Source organism: Colossoma macropomum, unplaced genomic scaffold, assembly GCF_904425465.1.
Source record: "Colossoma macropomum unplaced genomic scaffold, Colossoma_macropomum, whole genome shotgun sequence".
In the NCBI taxonomy this organism is placed as follows: Eukaryota; Metazoa; Chordata; class Actinopteri; order Characiformes; family Serrasalmidae; genus Colossoma; species Colossoma macropomum.
Window position 1 is genome coordinate 5,614,545 of NW_023494791.1, and position 25,278 is coordinate 5,639,822.

At 38.4% G+C, this 25,278-nt stretch overlaps 1 protein-coding gene across 1 annotated transcript in view; it reads right to left on the bottom strand.

The window, feature by feature from the left end:
* The window catches only part of mcph1 (microcephalin 1), a 57,652-nt gene extending 32,684 nt beyond the window's left edge, over positions 1 to 24,968 (bottom strand). The window contains exons 1-13 of the mRNA XM_036573710.1: positions 24,736 to 24,968; positions 21,891 to 21,967; positions 20,909 to 21,000; positions 20,705 to 20,823; positions 18,802 to 18,889; positions 18,591 to 18,693; positions 18,375 to 18,506; positions 17,912 to 17,998; positions 15,174 to 16,172; positions 13,235 to 13,329; positions 5,577 to 5,614; positions 5,242 to 5,404; positions 1,788 to 1,865 (exon numbers count right to left, since the gene is read on the bottom strand). Coding sequence (XP_036429603.1) covers positions 1,788 to 1,865; positions 5,242 to 5,404; positions 5,577 to 5,614; positions 13,235 to 13,329; positions 15,174 to 16,172; positions 17,912 to 17,998; positions 18,375 to 18,506; positions 18,591 to 18,693; positions 18,802 to 18,889; positions 20,705 to 20,823; positions 20,909 to 21,000; positions 21,891 to 21,927 — 2,031 coding nt within the window. The 5' untranslated portion in view covers positions 21,928 to 21,967; positions 24,736 to 24,968. The remainder of the gene's footprint in view (positions 1 to 1,787; positions 1,866 to 5,241; positions 5,405 to 5,576; positions 5,615 to 13,234; positions 13,330 to 15,173; positions 16,173 to 17,911; positions 17,999 to 18,374; positions 18,507 to 18,590; positions 18,694 to 18,801; positions 18,890 to 20,704; positions 20,824 to 20,908; positions 21,001 to 21,890; positions 21,968 to 24,735) is intronic.
* Between the last annotated feature and the right edge of the window lie 310 nt (positions 24,969 to 25,278).

The following is a 25,278-nucleotide window of genomic DNA, read 5'->3' on the forward strand; positions in this document are numbered from 1 at the left end:
ACGTCACGTCTTCTTCTGTGAGTTTATTGGCTGGTTGTAAAGCAGAAATCTGATTACTGTCTGACTCATGTAGACCTGGAGTTTCCTCATTATCTGATTACTCAAGTACATGTAAACGTGTTGATCGGATTACTGAAAAAATCTGATTTCCTGCAGTTATCGGATTATTAAGGTTATGTATACACACTCACTGTTTAGTTTCAAAACCTATAGTGCTGGAGTACTACAAAAATATTCACTGTCCAATTCACTTGTCCAATCGTCTGTGCATATCTTGTGGTTTCAGACAAATCCATGACTTACAGCAACTGTTATACAGGCCCTCGGGTCAATGATGGATGATTTCACAGCGCACAGAAACACTAAACGCAAGTGGAATGCAGCAAACCACTCCGCGTGTCTTTCCGACAAAAGGCCCATTGCAGTGCAGGCCAAACAAACAGGAACCCTACTGCACCCCTTTTCTAAGCTTTTACTTTCCTCCAAGCAGGAAGTCAACATTTCAGCCAAATCTCCTTTGAAACTCCTCAGCCTTTATTCGCATTGCTTCATACAGGGAATTCCATATGAGGCTTTTCAAAGTGTGTCAGGTAAAAAGTGGCGTCTTTCAATTGCAACTGCCTGTTTGAGAGACCTCTTAATTAAATGGATAATTACCTCAAAGAAAAACAAGATTAGGACGAGATTAGAAGAATGTTCCACTGATTACAAAGTGACAGGAAGAGAGAAAGTTCACTTTAAGCACAGGAAACTGGTGTAAGTGGAGTGAAAACTATTACATTTATTAGCATTATTTTAGATGTTGACTGCAGACCATGTGGCTCATTCTATAGTAACTCTAGATTTGATATATATATATATATATATATATATATATATATATATATATATATATATATATATATATATATATATCTATATCATCACTGGCCAAAGAAAAACAAGTATCTCCAAAATAGTAACTTTACAGGAGAGGGCAAAATGTTCTTTTAATGTTAACTTTTAATGTAAGACAATGGAAAGGGTTTTTTTCCCAAGCAATTTTGGAGCATTTCTATTGGTCCATTCATCACGAAATTATACAAACCAATAAAAAACAAAAAAAAAATCTAAAAAAATATAATAAAATCTTTTAATATAATAAAAAATCACAAAAAAAGTAGGAGATAAGTGCCTTTCTGTGAACAGCAGCTATATATATATATATATATATATACACACACACACACACACACGTACACACATACACGTTCCTTACTTTCAATGTGAGTCAATGTAACAATACATTATTCTAAGTAATTTTAGCCCATTTCTACTGGTCTGTTATTGAATTGTGACACAGTCTAAAGGGGAGCTGTTCTTTTCAAATTATGTATTTAAAACAGAAAGAGACAAAAATGGAAATACAACGTTTTGTTCCAACATTGGCGATGTATTGTCTACAGACAACTACATGCTAATATTCACTTTAAGGGGCACAAATGTGCAACAACTGAGCCACTATTCAATTTTCAACAGTTTATTATTCAGGCACTTAGCTAAACAGTGAAAGTCAAAGTTTATAGTGACATGCACTGTTTAGCTATGTGCCCCAGTAATTTAACTCAGCATCTTCAACGCATCACATCACCCAAGTGATAATTACATAAACTCTCACTGTTAACAACACAATTATATAATACATAATGTGGTTGTACTGTAAAATAACAATTCTGCTTATAGCTATAGTTCTTAGTGCCTAACGTGTATGTAAATGTAATCAAACCAATAACACTTTGTCCACCTACCGGTGCAGCAGGAAAATGATCAGATAGCTCATAAGGCTCCTCTGGAATCCACTGTCTGTGCTCTAGACACCATAAGATCTATAAAGAAATTCATTTTTTTCAGTGTGACCTCAAAATTGCATTACCATTGAATACCTCATATACTATCATATGGGGTGAACAATATGATATGTTACAAATGCTAACTTACACCACCACACTGATTCCCTCAGTACATCGAAGGTATCGGTGGAATTTCTAGAACACTGTCAGTCAGACTGCAGTGCTGAGAAAGATCTGCCATCCAAATAGCACCTTCTTTGTGAGGGTTCTATGGGGGTCCTGATCACTGACGAATGTGGTAAACAGGGGACTAACAAATTATTCAGTAAACTATAAAGTAAGTATGCACAATCAGACTCGTCCAAGACCAGAAACTGTAGATTTTTGCTCAAAACATGAAATCGGCAGCTCCGTGTTGCCAAAGTATGACGTAAATAAAGTGAGGCAGGTAAGCGCTCTCGAGTCTTTGTGCTAAATAGCCAGTTTCCTCTTATTTTCGATGTAGCACTTTATTTGGTTGATGTTATTTAAATAGGCAACTAAATTTAAATTGAAACATTTAAAATGACCGTTTGGCCCATTAAAGAGTAAACAATGTTGTTCATATTGCAAGTTTGGCTAATAAAAAGTATTGGAAATGTGCTACATGTGTATTCACCCCCCCCCCTTTCCCACAGCGTTAGCTTCAGATTAAAAAAAATAAATAAATAAAAAGGATAGTAAAAATTAGCCAAAAAAATCGTCCATCATATCAGAAATTAGAACCAACCCAAAAAAGAATCATGAATTGTGCATCCTTAGTATAAAGTGCACCTACACGGTAACTGGACCTGATAAAATGAACAGTGAGTGTAAGGTAAGTATACCTAATAACGTGGTCAGTGAGAGGTTACTGTACAGTCAAAATGTATCATGATGCTATTTTTGCAGTACCACCCAAATTTTCTATGCCACTACAGCGCTCTTTAACTTTTTTGAAACCAATGATGATATTTTAAACATAATTTTATTATATAATAGCTTTAAAGTGGGCTTTTTCAGAGCTCACTTTGTTTGTACATCTTTTTATATAGTAGTTACGAGTCCACAATATAGATCTTTAGAATGTTTGTGAATCACTGTTTCCCAGGCCTGGTCCTGGAGTGGCTCCTGTCCTGCACATTTCAGTTTTTTCCCTGTTTCAACACACCCACCAACTCAGGAAGGGATTGGTAATGAGCTGATTAGGTGGATCAGGCGTGTTGGTAGCAGGGAAAACACCAAGCACCTGTTTCTCTGGCAGGGATTATGCCTAGTACTGGACTAAACATTCCTTTCAGTGGAGAACCTCCATTCAGAATGCTGTGTAGTCCTGGCTTAAACCCTGTCCCCCCCAAAAAAATACAATCCCAAAATGTGCAGGGGAGGTGTACTCCAGCACCAGGCTGGGAACCTATAAAAGAAGACCTAAATCTTCAGCAACACCCACAGATATCTAAAGCTGACAAAGGTGGGTACTAGATTAATGACTGTGCTGATTCCTAACTTAAGACTGGCAGCATGTGCTATGGTTGGCAGACCCCTGAATTATAGAACTTACTTCTGTTTATTCTCAGTGAGATATTTATTTAAAATCTCTCTTTTCCACTTGCTACTTTACCACTTTGTCTTGCATTACATGTTTTTGCCTGTATAATGTTTTGATTGTCTAACTTTGCTGTTGCGAATCAACCTCTGGTTTAATAATACAGGGACTGCATACACTGTAAAATGTTTGCTGCATATAAATAATATTTACAACCCTGTTTCCAAACAAGTTGGGACGCTGTGTAAAAAGTAAATAAAAACAGAATGCAATGATATGCAAATCATTTAAACCCTATATTTAATTCAAAATAGAATGAAGGCAACATCATAAATGTTAAAAGTCAGAAAATGTATTGTTTTTGAAAAATATATGCCCATTTTGAATTTGATGCCAGCAACATGTTTCAAAAAAGTTGGGACGGGGCAACAAAAGAGTGGTGAGGTTGTATAATGCTAAAAAAAAAAACACCTGGTGGTTAATTGGCAACAGGTCAGTAACATGATTGGGTATAAAAGATCATCCCAGAGAGGCGGAGTCTTTCAGAAGTAAAGATGGGGAGGGGTTCACCACTCTGTGAAAGACTGCACGATCAAATAGTGCAACAATTTGAGAATAATGTTTCTCAATGTAAAACAGCAAAGAACTTGGGGATATCATCATCTACGGTACATAATATTAATAAACGATTCAGAGAATCCAGAGAAAGCTCTATATGCAAGGAACAAGGCCAAAAAAACAGTATTTGCTGGCCGTGATCTTTGGGCCCTGAGGCAGCACTGCATTAAAAACAGACACAATTCTGTAGTGGAAATCACTGCATGGGCTCAGGAACACTTCTGAAAACCACTGTCTTTGAACACAGTTCACCACTGCATCCAAAATGCAACTCAAAACTCTACCATGCAAAGACAAAAACCATAGATAAACAGGATCCAGAAATGCCACCACCTTCTCTGGGCCCAAGCTCATTTAAAATGGAGGCAAAGCAGAAAAGTGTCCTGTGGTCCAAACTTTGAAATTCTTTTTGGAAATCATGGACACTGTGTCCTCCGGGCTAAAGACCACTCAGCTTGTTATCAGCACGCAGTTCAAAAGCCAGTATTCATGATGGTATAGGGGTGCATTAGTGAAGATGGCATGGCTGACGTGAACATCTGTGAAGGCCCCATTAATGCTGAATGATATATACATGTTTTGGCAACATATGCTGCCATCCAGACGACGTCTTTTTCAGGGAAGGCCTTGATTATTTCAGCAAGACAATGTCAAACCACATTCTGCATGTGTTACAACAGCATGGCTCTAAAGTAAAAGAGTCTGGGTGGTAAACTGACCTGCCTGCAGTCCAGACTTGTCACCATTGAAAACATTTGCTGCATAATGAAACAAAAAATATGACACAGGAGACCCCAAACTGTTGAGCTGAAATCCTGCATTAAGCAAGAACTGGTAAACATTTCAGTTTCAAAACTACAGCAACTGGTTTATCAGTTCCCAAATGCTTAAAAAAGTGCTATTAAAAGAAGAAGTGGTGCAACACAGAGGTAAACATGCCCCAATGCCAACTTTTTTGTAACGTGTTGCTGGAATCAAATTCAAAAAGGGCATATATTTTTCAGAAAAACAATAAAATTTCTCAGTTTCAGTATTTAAAATGTTGTATTCATTCTATTTTCAATGAAATATAGGCTTTATGTAATTTGTATACCGTTGCCTTCAAGTTTTATTTACATTTTGCACTGTGTCCCAGCTTTTTTGGAAACAGGGTTGTACATATTTAAGTATTGTCTATGAGATAAATAATTTTGAGAAAGACACAAACTGTGCTGCGGAAGTAGCACGCACCCATTCAAAGGAGAGAATCCAACATCCTCGAGCAATGCCTAGCAGAACATTGAGGGTACGTCGTGGGCTGCCCGACACCACATGTGTGGTACTCTCACATACTGTGTCCACCACAGTGAAGCCACCCAAACTGTTGACCACTTGGAGCACTGTTTGCTGCTTCCTAATATATGCAACAGAAATCCAAACAAGAGAAAGATTATGTTTTCCAAGTGTCGGCATGTGAATGATGAAAATGTAACAATTCTTTCTTTATTTAATTTCCATGCTAAAATCTGTGTAATAGTGATAAATGGAATAAAAATACAATCTATTAGGTAGCTGAATATACTTACTCAGTAGGCATGCTAGTCATCACTAATGTTCTATTTTTCTGAAAAGGAAAAAAGGATATTATTATTATTAGGGTTAAAAAACTTCACAAATTCATGGTTCACAACAAGGACAAAATTCTCCAATGTCACTGTCCAAAAAAATGTTAAAATAATCCGAACACAATAATGTGTGAACATTTCATGATGAATGAACCCACAGAAATGCTCTGAAATTACTTTAAAATCTCATTACTTTAGCCTTTCTGCAGGCCCCTTAGCGGCCATTCTGCCAGAGTAATAGAAATTGAAAACTTAACACTCTGTATGTTAAATGTTGTGACTCTGTGTTGAGCTGCTAGTGAGCAATGAGAGGTGAAAGGGGAGGGGTGAAGACCCCCTGCAGTGAAAACTATTCACACCTCTCCACAAAGATGACCGTGCAGAGATAAAACAAACAACTGCACCTTTCTTCATATCAAACATACCTGCACAACTGACAAAAATGGCATTTTTAAACACAATAAAAACAGTTTTTGAAATGTTGACTCGCTTGCCTACAAAGACTGAAATCTAGTTTGCTTCTGGTTTTGTTAATTATATGCATTCCCATCATACAAATATATACCATTGACGTCATAAAAAATGCATAGTGCAATTGAGGGATCTCCAAAACAGGCGCTTCTGGGAAAAGGGTAACTTATAGAAGAATGCTTTTGCCTTCCAAACCTTACCATTTTGGAGATTCACGTCAACACTGAGCTCTTTTGATGAGGGATGCATTAGTAAGCAACACGTTAGAAGACACGACAGGCCACGCACTTGCATGAGAAACATATGCCGGATGTATCTGCATATTTGGTGAGCGGAGAGGAAACAAGTCCAAGGCCATGAAGAGGGAAAAGCGGTTAGTGTTGTTTAAGCACAGCAACGTGTCCCACCGCTCCATCCGTCCCCTGTACTCTGGCCCCAGGACAGCAGGTCCTCAGCACAAGCACATGAGCGCCAGTCGCGCGCACACGCACACACCACTTCCTCTCTGCTCCCACCACAGGAAGTTGGGGGTTCAGGTCCATCAGCACACAGAGAAGCCAAAACAGCTCCACAGTACATAACATGTTTATAGATATGCTTATTGGCAACTGTGACGATGTGCAGCCAGGTGTGTGCCCTCCTAGCCGTGCATCTGGGCAAAGCCGTGCATCGGGTCACTATCATTTTTTGATAATAAATATTGCTATGTCATCAGTACATTCTGTATTAAATTGAAAACAGAACAAAAACACAATATTTGATGTTTTACTCCAGAGATTTTTTGGAAATATACGCTCTTTTCAAATTCGATGCCTGCAACATGTTCCGAAAAATTTGGGACAGGAGCATGTTTACCAACTGTGTTACATTACCTTTCTTTTTAATGTCAATTAATAATCGTTTGGGCATTTAAGACACTAATTAATAGAGTTTTTAATATATATATATATATATATATATATATATATATATATATATATATGTATATTCTTGCCATTCTTCCGTAATACAAGTCTTCAGCTGTGCAACTATGCAGGGCCTTTGTTTTCAGTGGGGGACAGGTCTAGACTGCGGGTATGCTAATCTAGCACCTGCATTCTCTGATTATGCAGCCATGCGGCTGTAACACGTGCAGAATGCGGCTTGGTATTGTCATGAAGAAGTACAGACGTTCCTGAAAAAGGCAGCATATGTTGCTCCAAAATGTGTATATACATATCTTTCAGCTTTGAGGGTGTCTTTAGAGATGTGCAAGTCACCCACTGATACCCCCTCCCATACCAAGACAGGCCCTGGCTTTTTAACTTTACGCTGATAACACTCTGGCAGGTCCTTTACTTCTGTGGCTGAAGAACACAACATCTGTAATTTCCATAAATAATGTGAACTTGTGTCACAATGTGTCTTGTCAGACCACAATACATTTCTGCTGTGTCAGTCCATTTCAGATGAGCTTCAACCCTGAGAAGTCGGCGGTGTTTCTGGATGTTTCTGACATATGACTTCCACCCAACGTGGCATAGTGCAATAATGGATGCAGCAACAAACAGTATTTATCGACATTGGTTTGTTAAAGTATTCCTGAACCCATTTGGTCAAATCCATCACAGAAGCATGCTATTTTTAACGCAGTGCCGTCCAAGAGACAGAAGGTCAGTTTTTAGTGTTGTCCTTTAAGGACAGAGATTTGTCCGGATCCCCTGAATCTTTTGATGACATTATGCACTGTAAAGAGTGAAATACATGAAATCCTCTCTAATTAAGAAATGTTGTACTTACTTACTGATGTATTTTTTAGCATGGTTGCGAGCACTGACCCATCTTTGCTCATAAAAGAACTAGGCCAGGGTTTAGCAACATGTGTCTCTTTTACTGCCCTGTTGCGGCTCCACAGCAGATTTAGATTTTAGGTAAAAATAAAATAATCCTCCTTTGTAGTAAAATAAAGCTCTGCTGATCGTTCTGGTGTTAATGTAGTACTGCTAATTCGCTCTTTAACCCAGAAGATAGCACACAGACAACAATCTTGCCTAGCTAGTAGCTAACGAAAAGGCAAAGAGAAAGATTTAACATCGATAACTTGGAAAGAATGGACTTTTATTAGCAATACAGGTGGTTTCCTTATATGTCTAATCTACAAAGAAAAACTGTCAACACTAAAAAGTCACGAAGCTGAAGTCAGCATCTTGTTCGAATTTAACTAGGCCTTTCCTAGTTGCTCCGTTTACACCCAAGCATGATTAGATTACCCGCTCTTCACAACACCCCTAATCTTAAACTGCCCCTGTGCCAACTCTTTCAGTATGTGTTGCAATTACAAGAAGAAAAAACACAAGTTGATAAGGTAAAACAGTGAATTTCTTGTTTCTGTACTGCCTTCATTTAAATACAGTCAAAACAGACTTACAAAACACTGCTTTCGGACTTTATTTGCATTTCACTTACTGTCCCAACTTTTTTTTGGAATTGAGGTTTGTATCATTTAAGTGATCTCTCTCACTATCTTTAATCTCAGTGTTGTTCTCAGATTGAATCAGAGTGTGAATCAGAGGAGTTTCTAAATCACATCTTTTGCCAAAATCTTACACTAAACAACATCTGGATAGGATGTAAAAGAAAGCGGTTCTCACCCGAGCTACGGCTTTAGAATAAACGAGCATAGAGCTCAAGGACTCGAAAATAATCTTTTCATCTACCGATCCCCAAACCGTACCCTCAAATACCTTTCTGGACTTTTGGTCCATTTATCAATCGTCTGCTGATCCAGAAACTCTCTCTTATAAAAACACAGAGTTACTGAATGTTGGTGTATTGTTCAGACTCAATTCACAACTTTAAGTGTTATGACTGAGTACAGCTTTAGCTTCTGGGCCAGAGTCAATATGTTCATCATTCATCGGAAGAGGCTGCCCTCTTCACAGTACACACTGAACTAATCCTTTTGCTTTCTTTCGGTGAACCCAGAAGAATGTCAGAGAGCTCAGTGTGAAATGAAGGCTTTATCAAGTTATGCACGATTTCTCTTGAAAAGATTTCCATTTGACGTTTTTCCTACAACCGGAAAACACTGCACCATCGCCCTTGATGTTTAGGGAGAGAATGACAAAGCAACAGTGGCATTAGATAAGTGAATTCAGACAGCCGAACAATAAAATAGTGTCTAAAATCAATCTTTAAACATCAATCCTTAGACGATAAAAGTATTGTGGAAGATAGCAAACAAACACTTTGTGCAACTTCATTGCTCATAATACACTTAAACAACCAGGTAAATTCTGGTTCATAATAAGCAGAGAAGACTTGAACATGCTGATACCAAATGTAAATCAGATGTAAACATGATTCATTATGTAACAAACTACGTAACAAATTACATAAATACAGCACTGTGCAAAAGTCAGACACAATCCTTTTTCAATTTCCAGTCAAAACAGCTACTGCATATAAGAGATTAGATATAAGTTATATTAGACAGAAAATAATCTACTTGCATAAGAAAGGGAAAAAACAGAGTTTGCCGAAGACTCTTTGGACGACACAGAAAACAAGCAAATGGATTCTTGACAAAATCAAACCTAACACCTCACTCGAAACCCAGATAACCAAATTGAAGCTTGTTTTGGACATACGAGAAGAACCAAGGAAAGACAATTATGCTTTGAACATTTGAAATTAAAAGAGGAAGAGGACGACCAGCAACACAATGGACGGACACAATCAGATGTATCAGAAACAAGCCATTAAAAAGCCTAAAGACCCAAACAGAAGACAGGACATTATACAGAAACACTATACATATGCCCTGCGATGGACTGGCAACCTGTCCAGGGTGTATCCTGCCTTCCGCCCATTGACAGCTGGGATAGGCTCCAGCACCCCACCGCGACCCAGAAGGATAAGCGGTTTAGATGATGTATGTATGAATGTACTATGCATATGTTCGCCAGGAAGTGGAACTGACTGAATGGCACATAATAATAAAGGGTCTGAAAGGATGTGTAACTGTCAAAAAGCCCTCACTGGGAAAATGAAACAGACAAAAAAGAAGAAATAGTGGTCTTAGAACAACGGACTGACCACCCCAGAGCGCAGATCTCAATGTCACTGAATGTGTTTGGGATTACATGGATCACAAGAGTCAGAAAAACCAACTTCTAAGACTGAACTTTGAAGGTAAAATCTTGGAAAATTATTCCTACATATTTCTGAAAAACTGCTGAAAAGAATGGAGGCTGGGTTATATTACTTTTAGTTGTTGAGGCTTCTGCGCAATCTTCTGTTAAATATGTTTTCTACTCGTTTCCCCCAACACACCAAAAAGACAAATGCATGAAACTTGTACTCATTGGTCTCTGACTTCGGCACAGTACTATGCATTAAATAGTACTGCCAAGACTAAATGAATTAACTTAAGGTTACTTGCGGGTTAAAAAAAGAAGACTTTAAAATAAATAAAAATTAATAAAAGAGATGTTCCCTGAAACATGTGAGCACCATAAAACACTAGACCATCTACTTTTTATGGTTAAGGTACAAGTATGAAAAAGCTTTGGGCCGCAACAAGACGTAGAATTACTTTAGGATGTCCAACTAGGGCATTTCATAGACATGCCCTTTAGAAGTTCTCTAGCAACAGTGCTAAAACATAGACCACGCACAAGAGCATGAACCCAAGCACTGGTGTGAACTACTTCAAGCGCTTGTTTCCAATACACCCAGCACAAATGAAGGAAATTCTTTAGGGTATGACACACTGAGCTTGGTGGGCAGTTCTCGCACTCTGAGGCTTCTATTCACACACAGAGAGAGAGAGGGGTGCTCAACCACTACATAAGCAACAACAAACTATTTAAAAGGTGGTTGAGATGCAGAAGACTCTCCGTTGTTGTACGTTAAGCCAAGTTTTGACACTCCAGATCACACTACACTGTCACAGCTGTGGCTCAGTTATTCCCCCAGCTTATGAGCTGTAGAATCACCCGTGAGATCATAGACAGGATGTAACCAGTCAAGAGCACCTGCATCCAACGAACCTTCTACAACTTCAACCCCAAAGCCACCCTCAAGAGTATATTTGGTGAAGAAGTTACTTTGAGGTTGTGGAAACCAGTCCCAACTTTCCAAACTGAAAATTCAGACGAAATTGTCTTCAAGAGGTCTAAAAGACTTAAAAGAATGGGAGGTTAAGTGAAAGAGACTAGTCTCATGACTCACTGCTGTTTCCAATAACTGTCGTGCGAGATCCACTGTCGAAAAAGTCCCAGAGGAGAAGGTTCATCCCATTAAGCACTGATTTCAACCCTCACATTACTTATCACACCTGACATCAGGGCCCGGCGTGAGGTCACCCGGTCCATCTCTTTGATCTCTGCTGATACAAGCGAGCAGAATAGCTGCTATTGTAGATAAACCTATTTAGTGCTGGTCTTCTGGAGGTGAGGTGGAGAGCTTACAATGACGACATACGCCCATCTTTCAAAACCTCCACACAACGGAATGCTCTCAAACAAGCGAGCGCCGCGTCGGCTCATGACAAGGCTGAATGTGCCTTGGGACACAGGTCGCATGAAGTGAAATCAAACAGAGATCCTTGGGAGATGAAAGCCCTCCGAGCCACTCAGCAAAAGAGGGAAGTTCCGTCAAGGCTGAAGGAACGTAAAAGGCCAACTCGGCCAGGTGCGATGTCACAGATGCGAAGACGAGCCATGCAGGAAGCCAAGAAGACAACAAAAGAGCCAAGCAAACAGCAACTGCTTCAAAGACAATTATTATGCTCCATTACTGAGCCGTGCTACATTACTTCATAGAGTTGGAGTTGCAGATCAAAAAAAACTTTGAGTTAGAACGACACGGCAGAACCTATAAACCAGTTCAAAGTTTATGGGTCATTCTCCATTTGCAGTGGGAAACCAAGGTTGCAGGGCTTAAAAAGATGCTTTAAATATCAGGCACAGCTCCAAAAGTCAGTATGTACATTTACATAGTTGACCTAAGATTAAATAACACTTTTCCCTTATGATTCCTCTGATTTCTCTTTATTTATCCTGCTTCATAGTCGCTCTGCATCTGTAAAACAGCTTGTCACAAAACAAAGTTTTCAATATTTTAATATAGAACAATATTTTTAAGAGGTTTAACTTAGAAATTTGTATAAAACAGATTTATGTTTACTTTTTATATCATTAATGTTATACTACATTTGAAAAATATGTATTTTATTTAACAGATGTTGGTCACTGGTGTTATCAGGACTCATATTACATTTTAACATAGCATTTCCAGCTCTATTAAACTGGTTCTTTGGGTCGAGGCTCATCAGAGAGGAAGCATCTCAAGGCATGAGAAGGCGAGTCACACTCACTCACTGTATTTCATCAATTTACGAAAAACTTTGTTTATCAGGCAGCGCATAACCTTCTATGCGTCACTGGTGTTTGTGCTTTAATTGCTGGGTAATTAAAATTGTGTCAAAATAATGCCAAATATAATTTTTATTACTGATTTTAAATAGTTGCACTTGGTCACCTGACGGCCAGTGAGTCAGCCAATTTACAAAATCCTCAGTTTTAACCAGAATGTCACTGGAGTCACCGTCACTGGTGTTACACCATATTCATACAACACCAGTGACTGTAAAATGTGATTGAAATTGAGCTCTCCCTTTTGCATACATGATAACAGGAGATGTTAATGGACATAAGATTATTTAGTGCTGGAATGAAAGAAACTGATTTTTTAAATATGTATCCACCTGGATTCCCACTCCAAATGAAGGATGACCCTTACATTCAAATATACATGCACATCTAAAAAAACATTGGTTGTGAAGTCAAACCATTTTGGTGTTGGTCATGAAGCCCTTGCATTCCCACCACAACACGTTTCTCTTTTCATTACAATGACAAACAAATGGAGCCCTGCCAAGACGTAAACTCCCTCCTCTGACTGTATCAGATAACATTTCCTTTATTTCTTCATCGTTTAGATAAGGCAAGTCAAACAACTCGCTAACAATTCAATCACACGTTTATTGTCAACATGCTTTACTGAACAGATGGCTGAATAAATGAGAATGATATTCATGCATCATTCTATCAAACTACAAAAGGTTATAAAATAATCTCAATAAATAAAGTGATTGATTTTACCTTCATGTATCTGTCCGTTTTCATAAGCCCCTGCTTGCTACACATTTCAGAACAGCTGTCAGAGAGCCCATCTGAGGTGCTTTTACTGTCTTTGCCTACAAATGAAAATATGCAAAGGGGGGAAAAAAATAGTTCAGACTAGTGCAGCACACCACAGATGCATCTACGCAGCTGAGCTCTTTCAAAACCTTTTCTAACGTGTTGCCTCAGCAGACATAAGATACGTGAAAGGATGTAAGGACATGAAAACGTTTATTTAGGATTATAAAACAAAAGTAACATGTTTGCAAGTACATAAGCGTTTATCAAGCTGCAACCAAAACATATATGCATTTTCACACTGTCAAAAAGCAGAAAACAATCTCAAACAAACGAGAAAACAGCAGCTTTCAGAATTGATCAGTTAAGTGTGCAGCTGATAGTAATCACATTCACTGATGTTATTCTTAATACTATAAAACAGCCTTACATTTCACACAAAGCTATGAGTAGATCTGTCAGGATTATGACATTTTAACTGATGATCCACTGCCTTAAAAATAGCTGCAATTAACACTGTCCTTTTCCTAGATCCTGGCATGTAATGATTAAAGTCCAAGTCTAAAGTGGCCAGACTGGATGATTGGCTATCTTGCTTCCTAGCTGATGATACTTATCAGCTCTCAACTGATGACAGCCACAGCTCAAGCTCAAACCAACAAATTCTATCAAATGACATATTAATATACAATTATTACTGCTGCCCTCTCAAGACCCATGATGTGTCTCAACAAATGCATTTCTGCTTTCTTTGATTTTCATGCATTTGCCTCAACCCAACAACCGCGAAAGATAATTGCAGTTAGTCATGTACAAAAGTTTGAATACCCTTAGTCACATGACTGTTGATTTTCTAAGTGAAAATAAGTAAAAACATCCTCCACAGGAAATTTTAGAGCATGATTTCTATTTATTTGCTTGAGTTTAACATGTTTGGAAAAAAATATTTAAATATAAAATATATAATGTGTTATAACTTTTGCCAAGGCCACATTTCATGTTTGACCCCCCCCCCCCATATGTTAAATTAATTATTACAAACAGTAATTATGTATTAAACAGAGAAAGTGCTTGTTTGATTTTCTACATTATTGATGTTTTCCCCCAATATGTTAAATTCTGCAAATAAACTGTCAAATTGAGAAAGTGAAAATCAGTTAACACATCCTCTAAAGGAAACAAACAAACTTAAATGTGGCAATTTTGTGCCAATTTCAGAGCACAGTATTTATTTATTTGCCTGAGTTTCACAAATTGAACATATGTCGTGCTGCTGTCGGAACAAAACTACAATTTTACAGGAAAAGGAAAAAACCTACTTTACTTTTAATGTAAGTCAACAGAACAAGAGTTATTTCCAGGTCATTCTGGGCCATTTCTGTCAGTCCAATCATCATGACATTTACACACAATGTAAAGAAAAACAGGCATATTCAAATTATGGTAAAAAAATTTAAAACAACAAAAATGGAAATGCAAGGTTTTGTTCCGACAGCAGCTCTATATATATATATATATATACACATATATATATACACATATATACATATATATATATATATGTGTGTGTGTGTGTGTGCCAGAACTTTTGCACAGGCCGTTATATATATATATATTTTTTTTTCCCCCCAATATGTTAAATTGTATTAGGATGTTTTAACTCAAATTGCAATTTGACTAGGGGCGCCCAAACCTTTGCACAATTCTGTATGTAATAATTGTGACAGGTCTTGTAGCTGCTTTCGTATTTGTACATGAATTTTGCAGTCTTTTTAAATCCTGCTCTGAAAGTAGCTCAGGGATGGTACTTATCCTCCGAACAGGCACAGCCTGTTGAGGCTGGCACCGTTTCATTCTTGTTAGCAGCACTTTGGTTAGGAGGGTTTTTAACCATCCTTACTTTCTGAATAAGTGACCGAGTTCTGCTGGGTTCTCCTCCTCTGTCTCTTTGCAGCAGGCTCCTGCTTCATCTCCTCACATTTGGACACCACGGGCACTGCAGATACCTTGGACTCACTTGCTGAACCAGACGTCTTTGTGATCACTTCATCAGATACTTTAACGGACACCCTTCTTGAGCGCGATGCCTCTGATGTGTGTTTGCCATCGAAAACCTTTTGCCTTGTGTTTCCAGTGCAGGGCTCCTGAGGAATACTTTTGCGCCTATTTCGGTTTGGAGGCTCGAGGTCAAAGGTGGGTAAATTCACTGCTTTAGAAGATGAGTCTATCAAGACGACCCTGCGCCCTGGTGTGTTCTTGGCTGAAGAGAAATAGTCCTCAAACACACAGTCATCATCATCATCATCATCATCACTAGGGTTAGTCTCAAAGCTAGTCACCACAGGAGCTGGCTTTTTTTTAGAAGACACTTTTTGGGCAGTTTTTGGAGTGGTCAGGTCCTTAGGTTGAGCTAAACGATTGTTTTTGGGAAGAGAAGTGTCCACAGAAGGTCTTCTAGAGTGAGCTACATTCAAATCTTTCAAGCATATTGGAACTTGGCTTATTCCAGATTCCACACTGCTAAGAGGTGAACCGCTTCTGGATTTCTTAATATTATATGATGACCTTCTAGGTTTTTCATTTGCGCCATCTGCAGGTTTAGGAAGTGAGGGTGAATTTTTTGAGGATGTTTTATGCACGAAACAATCTAAGGAGGACTGCTTTGTCGGTCCAGAGCACGATGCCCTTGTTTTTTTACTTTGTGGTGCTGCTGGGGCTTTATTAGGCTCTTTAGCCTTATTTGAAGAGTGTGTAAATGTGACATCTGAGTGACGAGATGCCTTCTTAACTCGGCTTTTAGATCTCGTCTTTGTTAACGGAAGGTCAAAGTGTTCTTTATCCACTTCATCACTGCTGGAGTGTTGGCGGGTGTCTAACAAATCAGGCGCTTCTTCTTCTTCTGCATTAACAACAAACAAAGAAAAAAAAATGACTGCTGTCTGACTGTCACTGTCTGGTCATCCAAAATCCCCCCAGATATATAATTCCCTTAGTCATCCATATATATATATTTATACACGCACAAAAAACAGTGCCCTCCACAAATATTGCCACCCCTGAGCAAAACAGCAAAACAGGCTATAAAATTGTTTTTGATCTTTCATTCAAAATATTGAAATAAATCTAACCTTTATTTGAAGCATAATGATTGGAAAAAAAACAATTTCTTCAAACTTCATCATGTAATAAATATTTTTCTTAAATCTATGTGTGCCACAATTGTTGCACCAATTGTTGTTGTTGCACCCCTAGAAAGTCTTATGAGTAAAATAATTCATATTTTATGTTCTCAAGTTCACCTGAGCGATTAGGAAGACTTAAATGGTCAGCCATGACTTCCTGTTTCATTGGAGAAGATATAGGAGATGAAACACAAGCCAAATCCTCTTAGTCATCCATCGTTATGAGAAAGACCAGAGAAAGCAGCAATTATGTGCGACAAAAGCTTGTTGAGCTTTCACAAATTAGAAAATGGCTTCAAGAAAACAGTTAAACAGTTGAAAATGCCCACTGTTTCACTATCAGGGCAATAATTAAGCAGTTTAAAGCAGCTGGAGACACAAATCTGCCAGGAAGAGGACGTATGCCTATACCAACCCCACGCACAGTAAGGAGGATGGTTTGAGTGGACAAAGAATCTCAAAGGATCGCAGATGGAGCATTAGTTAGGTCTTGGTGTCAGAACGTCTCCCAAACTACAATAAAATGCTGCCCAAATGACTACACTTTGGGAGGGCTGCCAATAGAAAGCCTCTGCTGTCAGGAACCAACAAACTCAAGCCCCTACAGTTTGCCAGATGCTTCTGAAACTTTCAGTGGGAGTGTGTTCTGTGGTCAGATGAGACCAAAACAGAGCTTTTGGCAACAAACACCAGAGATGAGTTTGGCACAGATACAAAGACAGCCATGCAAAAAAGTACTCATCCCCACTGTTAAGTATGATGGTGGATCTGTAATACTGTGCGGCTCTTTTTCTTCCAAAAGCACTGGACAATTAATTTGGATGCATAGTATCACAGACTCCATCAAGTACCACCAGATATTAAAACAAAACCTGACTGTCTTAGCCAGGAAGCTTAAACTAGGCTGTGGTTGGATCTTTCAGCAGGACAATGATCCAAAGCACACCTCAAAATCATCACAAAAATAGTTCACCAACCACAGCATTAGGTTTTGCCATGGCCATCCCAGTCCCCTGACCTAAACCCCATAGAAAACCTAAGGGCTGAGCCGAAAAGGAGAGTCTCCACAGTGTGGACCTCGAAATCTGAAGGATCTGGAGAGGTTCTGTGTGGAGGAATGGGCTCAGAACACTTGCCCTGTGTTCTGTAGTCTCATTAAGCACTGTAGGAGAAAAGTCAGAGCTGTTTTCTTTGAAAAGGGAGGCTGCACAAAGTATTAAATGAAGGGGTACCAATAATTGTGGTAAAAAAAAAAATCATTTCATAATAATATTTCAGTTTTTATTTCATAGTTTTATTTTATTTGCTAACAAGATTTTTTACAGCCCATTTTGCTCATGTTTACCAGGGGTGCCATACAGTGTACTGTGTGTGTGTGTGTGTGTGTGTGTGTGTGTGTGTGTGTGTGTTTATTTATTTACTTTTTTTTGAGAACAAGAAACACTTTCATCCTCACCCAGCAGCTGTTTGCAGAGATCTGTTGGAGTCTCTCCAAGTGAGGGTCTTGGGGAGTCATCCAGTTCTGATTCCTGAATCTGTGAAGCTGAGAAAGGAGTAACAACAGCATTACAGTTAGAAAAGAAACACTGCAAAACACATGACATGTATTCACAATGATTGAGATGTATGTGAACATCTCAATCATGTTCCCACTTTGTTTCCTTACAACATTATAAAAGTACCATACTTCAAACAAAAACGGTGCTTATAGTGTCCTGACCTAATGCTGTATCCTCAAGACGTTGCTAGTCACAATACAAAGACACAAAACAATGCGCTGTAACACAGCTCAATACAATATGATCTGTTGTACTGTTACATCCCTAGTAGACACAGCACAAGCATCCTAGGTATCTGAGAACGTGCGTATTACAGACATCACATTTGAGAAAATTTAACCCCATATGAAGACAGCGTACCAGTGGGCGAGAGATTTTCACGCTGCGCTCTCATTTCCTTCAGACGCTGAGCCATGGTGTCAGCCCTTCTCGAGGAGGGGCTGTACACTATTCCATTCTCCTCATCAATAATGAACGGAGACGTATCTGAAACTGTACACACAGACACTTCATGTGAAGGACTAATGAGGAAGAAAAAAGCCACTGAGGAGGGAAAAAAAAAAACCTGTGTCTTGCCTATGGGGGATGAACGAACCAGGCCTTCCATCATTTTGTCCAACTTTCTCTTCAGTCGCTTAGGGGTGCTCAAAGGAACGTCCCTTGGCTGCATGCATCGGTGCTATAAATCCAAGAGTTGTTGGTTGCGATTTAAGATTAACACGTTGACAGTGATTATGTTAAAGAGAAAACATGCTTTCTGTTTAAGAAACTAGATCAACCAGCTCACCGTTCTTTTTTTCAATTGACTGAGCTTCGATTCCTCATGTTGAGCAGGGTAAAGGCCCTCATCGACATGCTCCGCATTTTCTTTGCACCTGCACAGACCAGTGGTGGGATAATAAAATTTCACCAGAAGCACTGTAACCTTGAGTGGTGGAGACATCTAATGGCCAATATGAGAAACATAAGCTCAATATTTCAGATTGCATTTACAGTGGCTTTAAACTTTACACAGGGCTACATTAATCAAACACCTCTAAATCACTGTACTGTCACTTTTTCACTTCATTAGCTTCTTTGCAAAAGCATCTAATAATTGTAGGGTTCAGGTGGTGGACTAATGTTGGACCAGATACCCTCAATATTTAAGGCACAGACAAAACAGTATGTTTATTTCATATAAAAGCTGCCTTCTCCTAAGCTCTGAAAACTGAATATGATGATTATATATTAGGATAGAGTAGTTATAAAGTCAAGGTTTAGCCAACTGACTAATTAGACAGTAGACAGGAATACAGAATATAGAGGTTAGCCAGCCAGTCAGCCAGCATTAATAATTAATAACATTTTAATACAGTAGTACTTTTTTGTTATTCTACCTGAAGCCATGAAGGAATTAGATATAAGACAAGCAGCGAACTACCAGCCAGGTACTGTTTGTAATCATGTTATATTAATTTTCCTTATTATAGAGTACTGTGTAAAATCACCACCTATCATTTATTTGATTTCCAGTCAAAATGGCCATTAAGTGCAAGTTATTCTCCTTTTTTTGTATCAGAGAAAACATAGCTAGCAGAAAATTTCACAGAAGCCTCAACAACTAAATATGATACTTCTTTCAGTATTTAGTGTGTCACTCTTTGTCTTTATTACAGCTTCCGTTCTTCTCAGGAGACTCGCTTCCAGTTTCTCAAAGAAATCTGCAGGGATATTTTTCCAAAGTTTAGTCTCAGAAATTGATTCAGTGATGTTGAGGTCTGGACTCTGGGGTGGTCAGTCCATTGTTCAGCTTCTTTGTTTGATGGGTCCGTCTCCTTTTCTCAGTGAGGTTCTTCTTGACAGCTACACATCCTTTCAGACCCATAGCGCCGAGTCGTCTTCTCACAGTGGAAGGATGGACAGAAACACCTGTGGATGTTTTCGGATCTGAAGCAGCTTGATTTTCTCTCAAAGATGAAAGACGTTTTCATTGGTTTACTGAGTGACTAAATTTAACCATTTAATGTTTTTAAAACAAATGGCATTATTCACACCTTTAAAAGGGGTTACCCCATAATATATAAACAGAGAGACAGTCAGGGACAATGCAAAATAAGCCAAAGTGTTATTTACACTATAGTCAATCAAACCAAAGGCAGCATAGTGCCATAATAAGCATGTCATGATCTACAAAACGGTGGTCTATCAGGTCTTGCACGGTTGTTGAGTCTCATTTTCTCTGTATCTTTTAATTAATATTTGAACTCTTGTTTTTTCCATCTTTTTCCCCTTGTCTTTCTCCAACCTTATGAAAGCAGATCATCTTATCTTTAATTTCCTCACAAATACCTCCTGAAAAACATATTTAACTTGTACCTAATGGCTGTTTTGACTGGAAATTAAATAAGGGTGGTCACCACTGTTGGGCAGTACTGTACATACCATGACTTTAATGTTTAGAGTGAAACATTTGGAAACAAGAAGTCATTAAGAGATAAATAATACAGTGTGATAATCTATTTGTATCCTCAAGCTCTCTGCCTGGAGATTTGATCATCGCTTTATTACTTCTGAAATGTGAAGTGTTTATAATATTAATCCAAAACCAGTTTGGATTCTGATTATCTAGATGATCTAGAATCATCTACACCTCTCTTCATCATTTTTCTTCTTACTTTCCTAATAATGTTTTTAAATTACAGGTTTACCTGGCCACCCAGTGGACAGATACAGTCTTCACACCCAGTTTCTTCGCTTTATTCCATGTGGACTGATGGCCATGTTTGAACACTACATGGGTGACTTGTTTGTTGAATGTTTTAGATACCTGCAAGGCAAAGTCATATACCTGAACAACTGGAAATACAAAATTACATTTAAAAAATGTGTCAGAGTAATGTTAGTGCTGTTACCTGAGCACCCATGTCCTGAAGCTGCTGAATAAAGGGGTTAGAGTAATTCTCTGTCTTGCTTGCAGACCACACATCAACATACGCCACAACATCTGTACAATATGAGAGAAAACACCAATTGAAGAAGACCAGGTAAAGTATCAAAAACACCCTATTCAAATATCCTTTTAACTGGATGTATATTGACAGTCACACAAATACATTTTGACCCATTTTAACTATTTCCAAAATATTTTATACTGATATGAAAAAGGGCACACTTTGCACAACGAGATTTCAATTTATTAAAAATATAATTTACTAAAAAAAATTTCATTATAATTTGTCAAATCAGACGTCTTTATTTCTTTATTATTCTGAATCATGCCTTATTTGAGCACCAAAAATACTCCAAAATGACCCAAAATATCCACCATAGCTCCTCTCAGCTTTATTTCAGATCAATGGGAAACACTGACGATACACATACAAGTGATGCACAGTATGTAACACAACAACGTTTTTCCTAGTCTGGTAATGGGCATCCCAAAAAGATGGCTTGTCAGTTAGGTAACTGTAACGATATTTGAATCATATCGTATCAGCAGATAATACTTGAGAAAAAGTGGACAAATGCTTAGATTTGATTGACAGAACACTTTTGCATTATTTTATTGCATTTGTAGCCCAACAATAATAAATAGTACATTACTTCAAAACAATAACCCCGGCAGAAGTAGTTCCACTTCCTACATCTAAGAAATGTTTATGTATCTGCATCAGCACAAAGCATCAGGCAATACAAAATATCGGATCTTGGCATCGCCCCCCCCCAAATTCAACATCTGTTCATCCCCATTATTAATATCTCCTTTTAGAGAATCTGTACTGTATATAAAGTGATCTTTAGTGCTTTATATCTTTGTTCTTTGATGTATCACTAATCCACTTTCCTATCAACTTTCTTTGCTAAATTTAACTTAACTAATGTACAAAGAAGTACCTTTAAGGACGGCTGCAGAAATCCTTTTTGTTGTCATGGTTGAGTAGAGGCGCCTTTGAGGACGGCTGTCTTGGGCCCTGCAGTACGACACCAACAAACACCACTTAACTGAGAGTACAACATACAGAGTAAACCAAATATATCACAGTAAAAAACACAGCTCTTCTTAAGTGAAATACAGCTAGTGACCCAACCTGTTTATAGTTCTGTCATTACTTAGTTAAATAGGTCCAAATTAGCAGGGGAGACCTAATGTACACCTCTGTTACTTCTACCCTAAACTTCTCTGCTGAAAAAAAACCTTCTAAACTGCTCTGCTGTTGGTTCCTGGTGGTTTTGTAATGACCTTTTTGATGGTTTAATATCATAATGCAAAGGATCCTATTGGTTTAAGTGACCTGTGACTGATCCAGACGCATTTGATGGTTTTCTAATAGGATCTAAATGTGTTTTAGAGGAAACCAGTGGTCTCTGTAACGGTAACCATTAAGCCAATTCCCATTAGAAAGCAACCCTACTGGATCGATTTGTCTTTTTCAAGCAAGGTTTTCTGTTAGCATTGTTCTTTTTCAGAGCTGTAACATCTTCAGCTTACTGTGCATTTATTACTGTCATGTTAATTCAAATTTCAGCAACAGCTTTGACACCGCCCCATATGGAAATCTGATATATGGCCATCAAGAGTCAGACATATGTTTCAAAATATATATACATATGTTGTGTACATTTATGGAAGTTTCAAATATTGGCCATTTGTGCTTAATATTTGGAGCATATGTGTCTGATAGGTGAGTAAACATAAGTGTAACATCTGGTTTCTATATTACCTGTTTGCTTTTAAATATTAAATAATTTAAATGTTTTGGTGAACAATATTCTCATTTATTTCAATGACGGTATTTTATACTAACTTTCACTTTATCAGGAAGTATGTGGATGAAAAATGCATGTCTAGATATTCTTATCCATATACACAGTCATACACAAAGGGACAAACAAAAATTGTTATGTAATAGGATGCTAGCATATATAATATATGCCATACATATGTGAACAATGTTTTCTGTCCATATGTGTAAATACATGTATTTACACATATGTTTCGTATATGTTGATATAGGGCTGGGCAATACGGCAATATGTATCCTTATCATAATAAATTATGTCACAATACAATACGCTTGAATGTACAGTGAATATCGTCCGTACTTGCAGAACACTGACCAACTGCATAAAAAGAACAAAATTAGTCCCATTTCACTGAATTTAACTGCGATACTGTGTGCAAGAAATTGAATAAAAATCACTGCGTTCACAGCTTTATCATTTTTTTTTAAATGCAGCACTTTTTTTTCAGATCAGATGTCTGAAACAATATTGTGACATATTGTGTATTGTGAAAATGTATCACAATATTAGATTATTGCCATATCGTCCACCTCTATGTTTAAATATACGGCTCAATACTCTCACTAAGCACTTTATTAGGAACACCTGTACACCTACTCATTCATGCAATTATCTAATCAGCCAATCGTGTGCAGCAGTACCAGGTAATGTTCATCCAAGCCATCAGAATGGGGAAAAATTGTGATCTCAGTGATTTTGACCATGGCATGATTGTTCGTGCCAGACAGGCTGGTTTAAGTATTTCTATAACTGTTGATCTCCTGGGATTTTCACACAGAACAGAATGGTGCAATAAAGAAAAATCATCCAGTGAGGGGCAGTTCTGCGCCTAGACGAACGACTACGCTAACTGAGATGACCCTTCTTTACAGTTGTGGTGAGCAGAATGCACAACACTTTGAACCTTGAGGACGGGCTTCAACAGCCTCAGCTTCCCACAGCCAGGGAAACTGAGGCTGCAGCGGTCACACAATCACCAACACTTGATAGCTGAAGACTGGAAAAACACAGCCTTTCTGCTGAGGCACACAGATGGTAGGGTCAGACTTTGGTGCCAACAGCGTAAATCCATGGACCCAACCTGCCTTGTGTCAGCAGTCCAGGCTGGTGGAGGTGGTGTAATGGTGTGGGGAATGTTTTTTTGTCACACTTTGGGGCCGTTAGTAACAATCAGTCATTGCTTGGATGCCAAAGCCTGTTTGTTGCCGACCATGTGCATCCCTTCATGGCCACAATTCTCCATCTTCTAATTTTCTTCTGCCTCAAGCTCCATGTCACAAAGCAAAAGTCATCTCAAACTGGTTTCATGAACATGACAGTGATTTCAGAGTTCTTCAGCGGCCTTCCCAGTCACCGATCTGAATCCAACAGAACATCTTTGGGATGTGGTAGAACGGAAGATTCACAGCATGAAAGTGCACCTGAAAAATCTGCAGGATCTGTATGATGATGCAGTCAGCATGGACCATAATCTCAAAGGAAGGTTTCCAACATCTGGAATCCATGCCATAAATACTTGAGGGTGTTTTGAGAGCAAAGGGAGACCCTACCCAGTACCTAATAAAGTGTCCCATATTTGTAAATGGTAAATTTCAAATAAACTAAAATATGTGTAATATAAGGGAAATCCACATGTGCTAATATATGTCATATATCTGAAATCCATATATTGCCAGATGTCAGATATCTGTATGGGATTAGCTGTGCTATGTTATTTACCGCTAATCTCTCACTGATCTACAGGTTCTGTACTGACCTTAGCATGTTAGCCAGCTAGCTACGTTACCTGGCGAGTTTCCATCAACCAAAGAAATGGCGTTTTTTAGGTCTACAACAACTGACCTCCAAACTGACCTCTATAATTAAATGTTTACGTTAAAAAACAGACCGTGGTGTAAAATATAAACTCATCCATCCACCGGCGAACCTCACTTACCCTTAGTAAACTGCGGTTAGCCGGGTTAGCCGTTTGTGTCCTTTAGCCACCGCTAAACCTCCAGCGTAGCAAATCACCTAAATATGACCACACAGCTCCGTCCAAAGACCATGACTGTTGGAAATGCGGATAAAAATGATAGGAGCTGCTGTCAAAGACCTCAGAGCTACTTTATCTACACTTCATGAAGAATATTTTCGCGGTACAGTTCGCATTTCTTCTTCTTCCTCGAGGTTTTCGTTACAGAGCTCAGTACTACAACCTATCGGACATGTTCGCGTTTATTTCCTGCGCTGAATTCATGCGAAGTTTACTTCAGTACATTCTTTAAAAAGAAGGTTCTTTCAGGGTTCTTTTGTAAAGGGAATGGTTCTGTTAGAACTATGAGTTCCATACAGAGCCATTTGCATGGTGAAATGGTTCTTTAGATTGATGGAGAATGTGTTGTATATGGTTCTATGGTTCTACATAGAGCCTTTCTGAAAATGGTTCTATTTAGCACCAAAAAGAGTTCTTCTATTGTGTAGAAGCTTGACATCATAA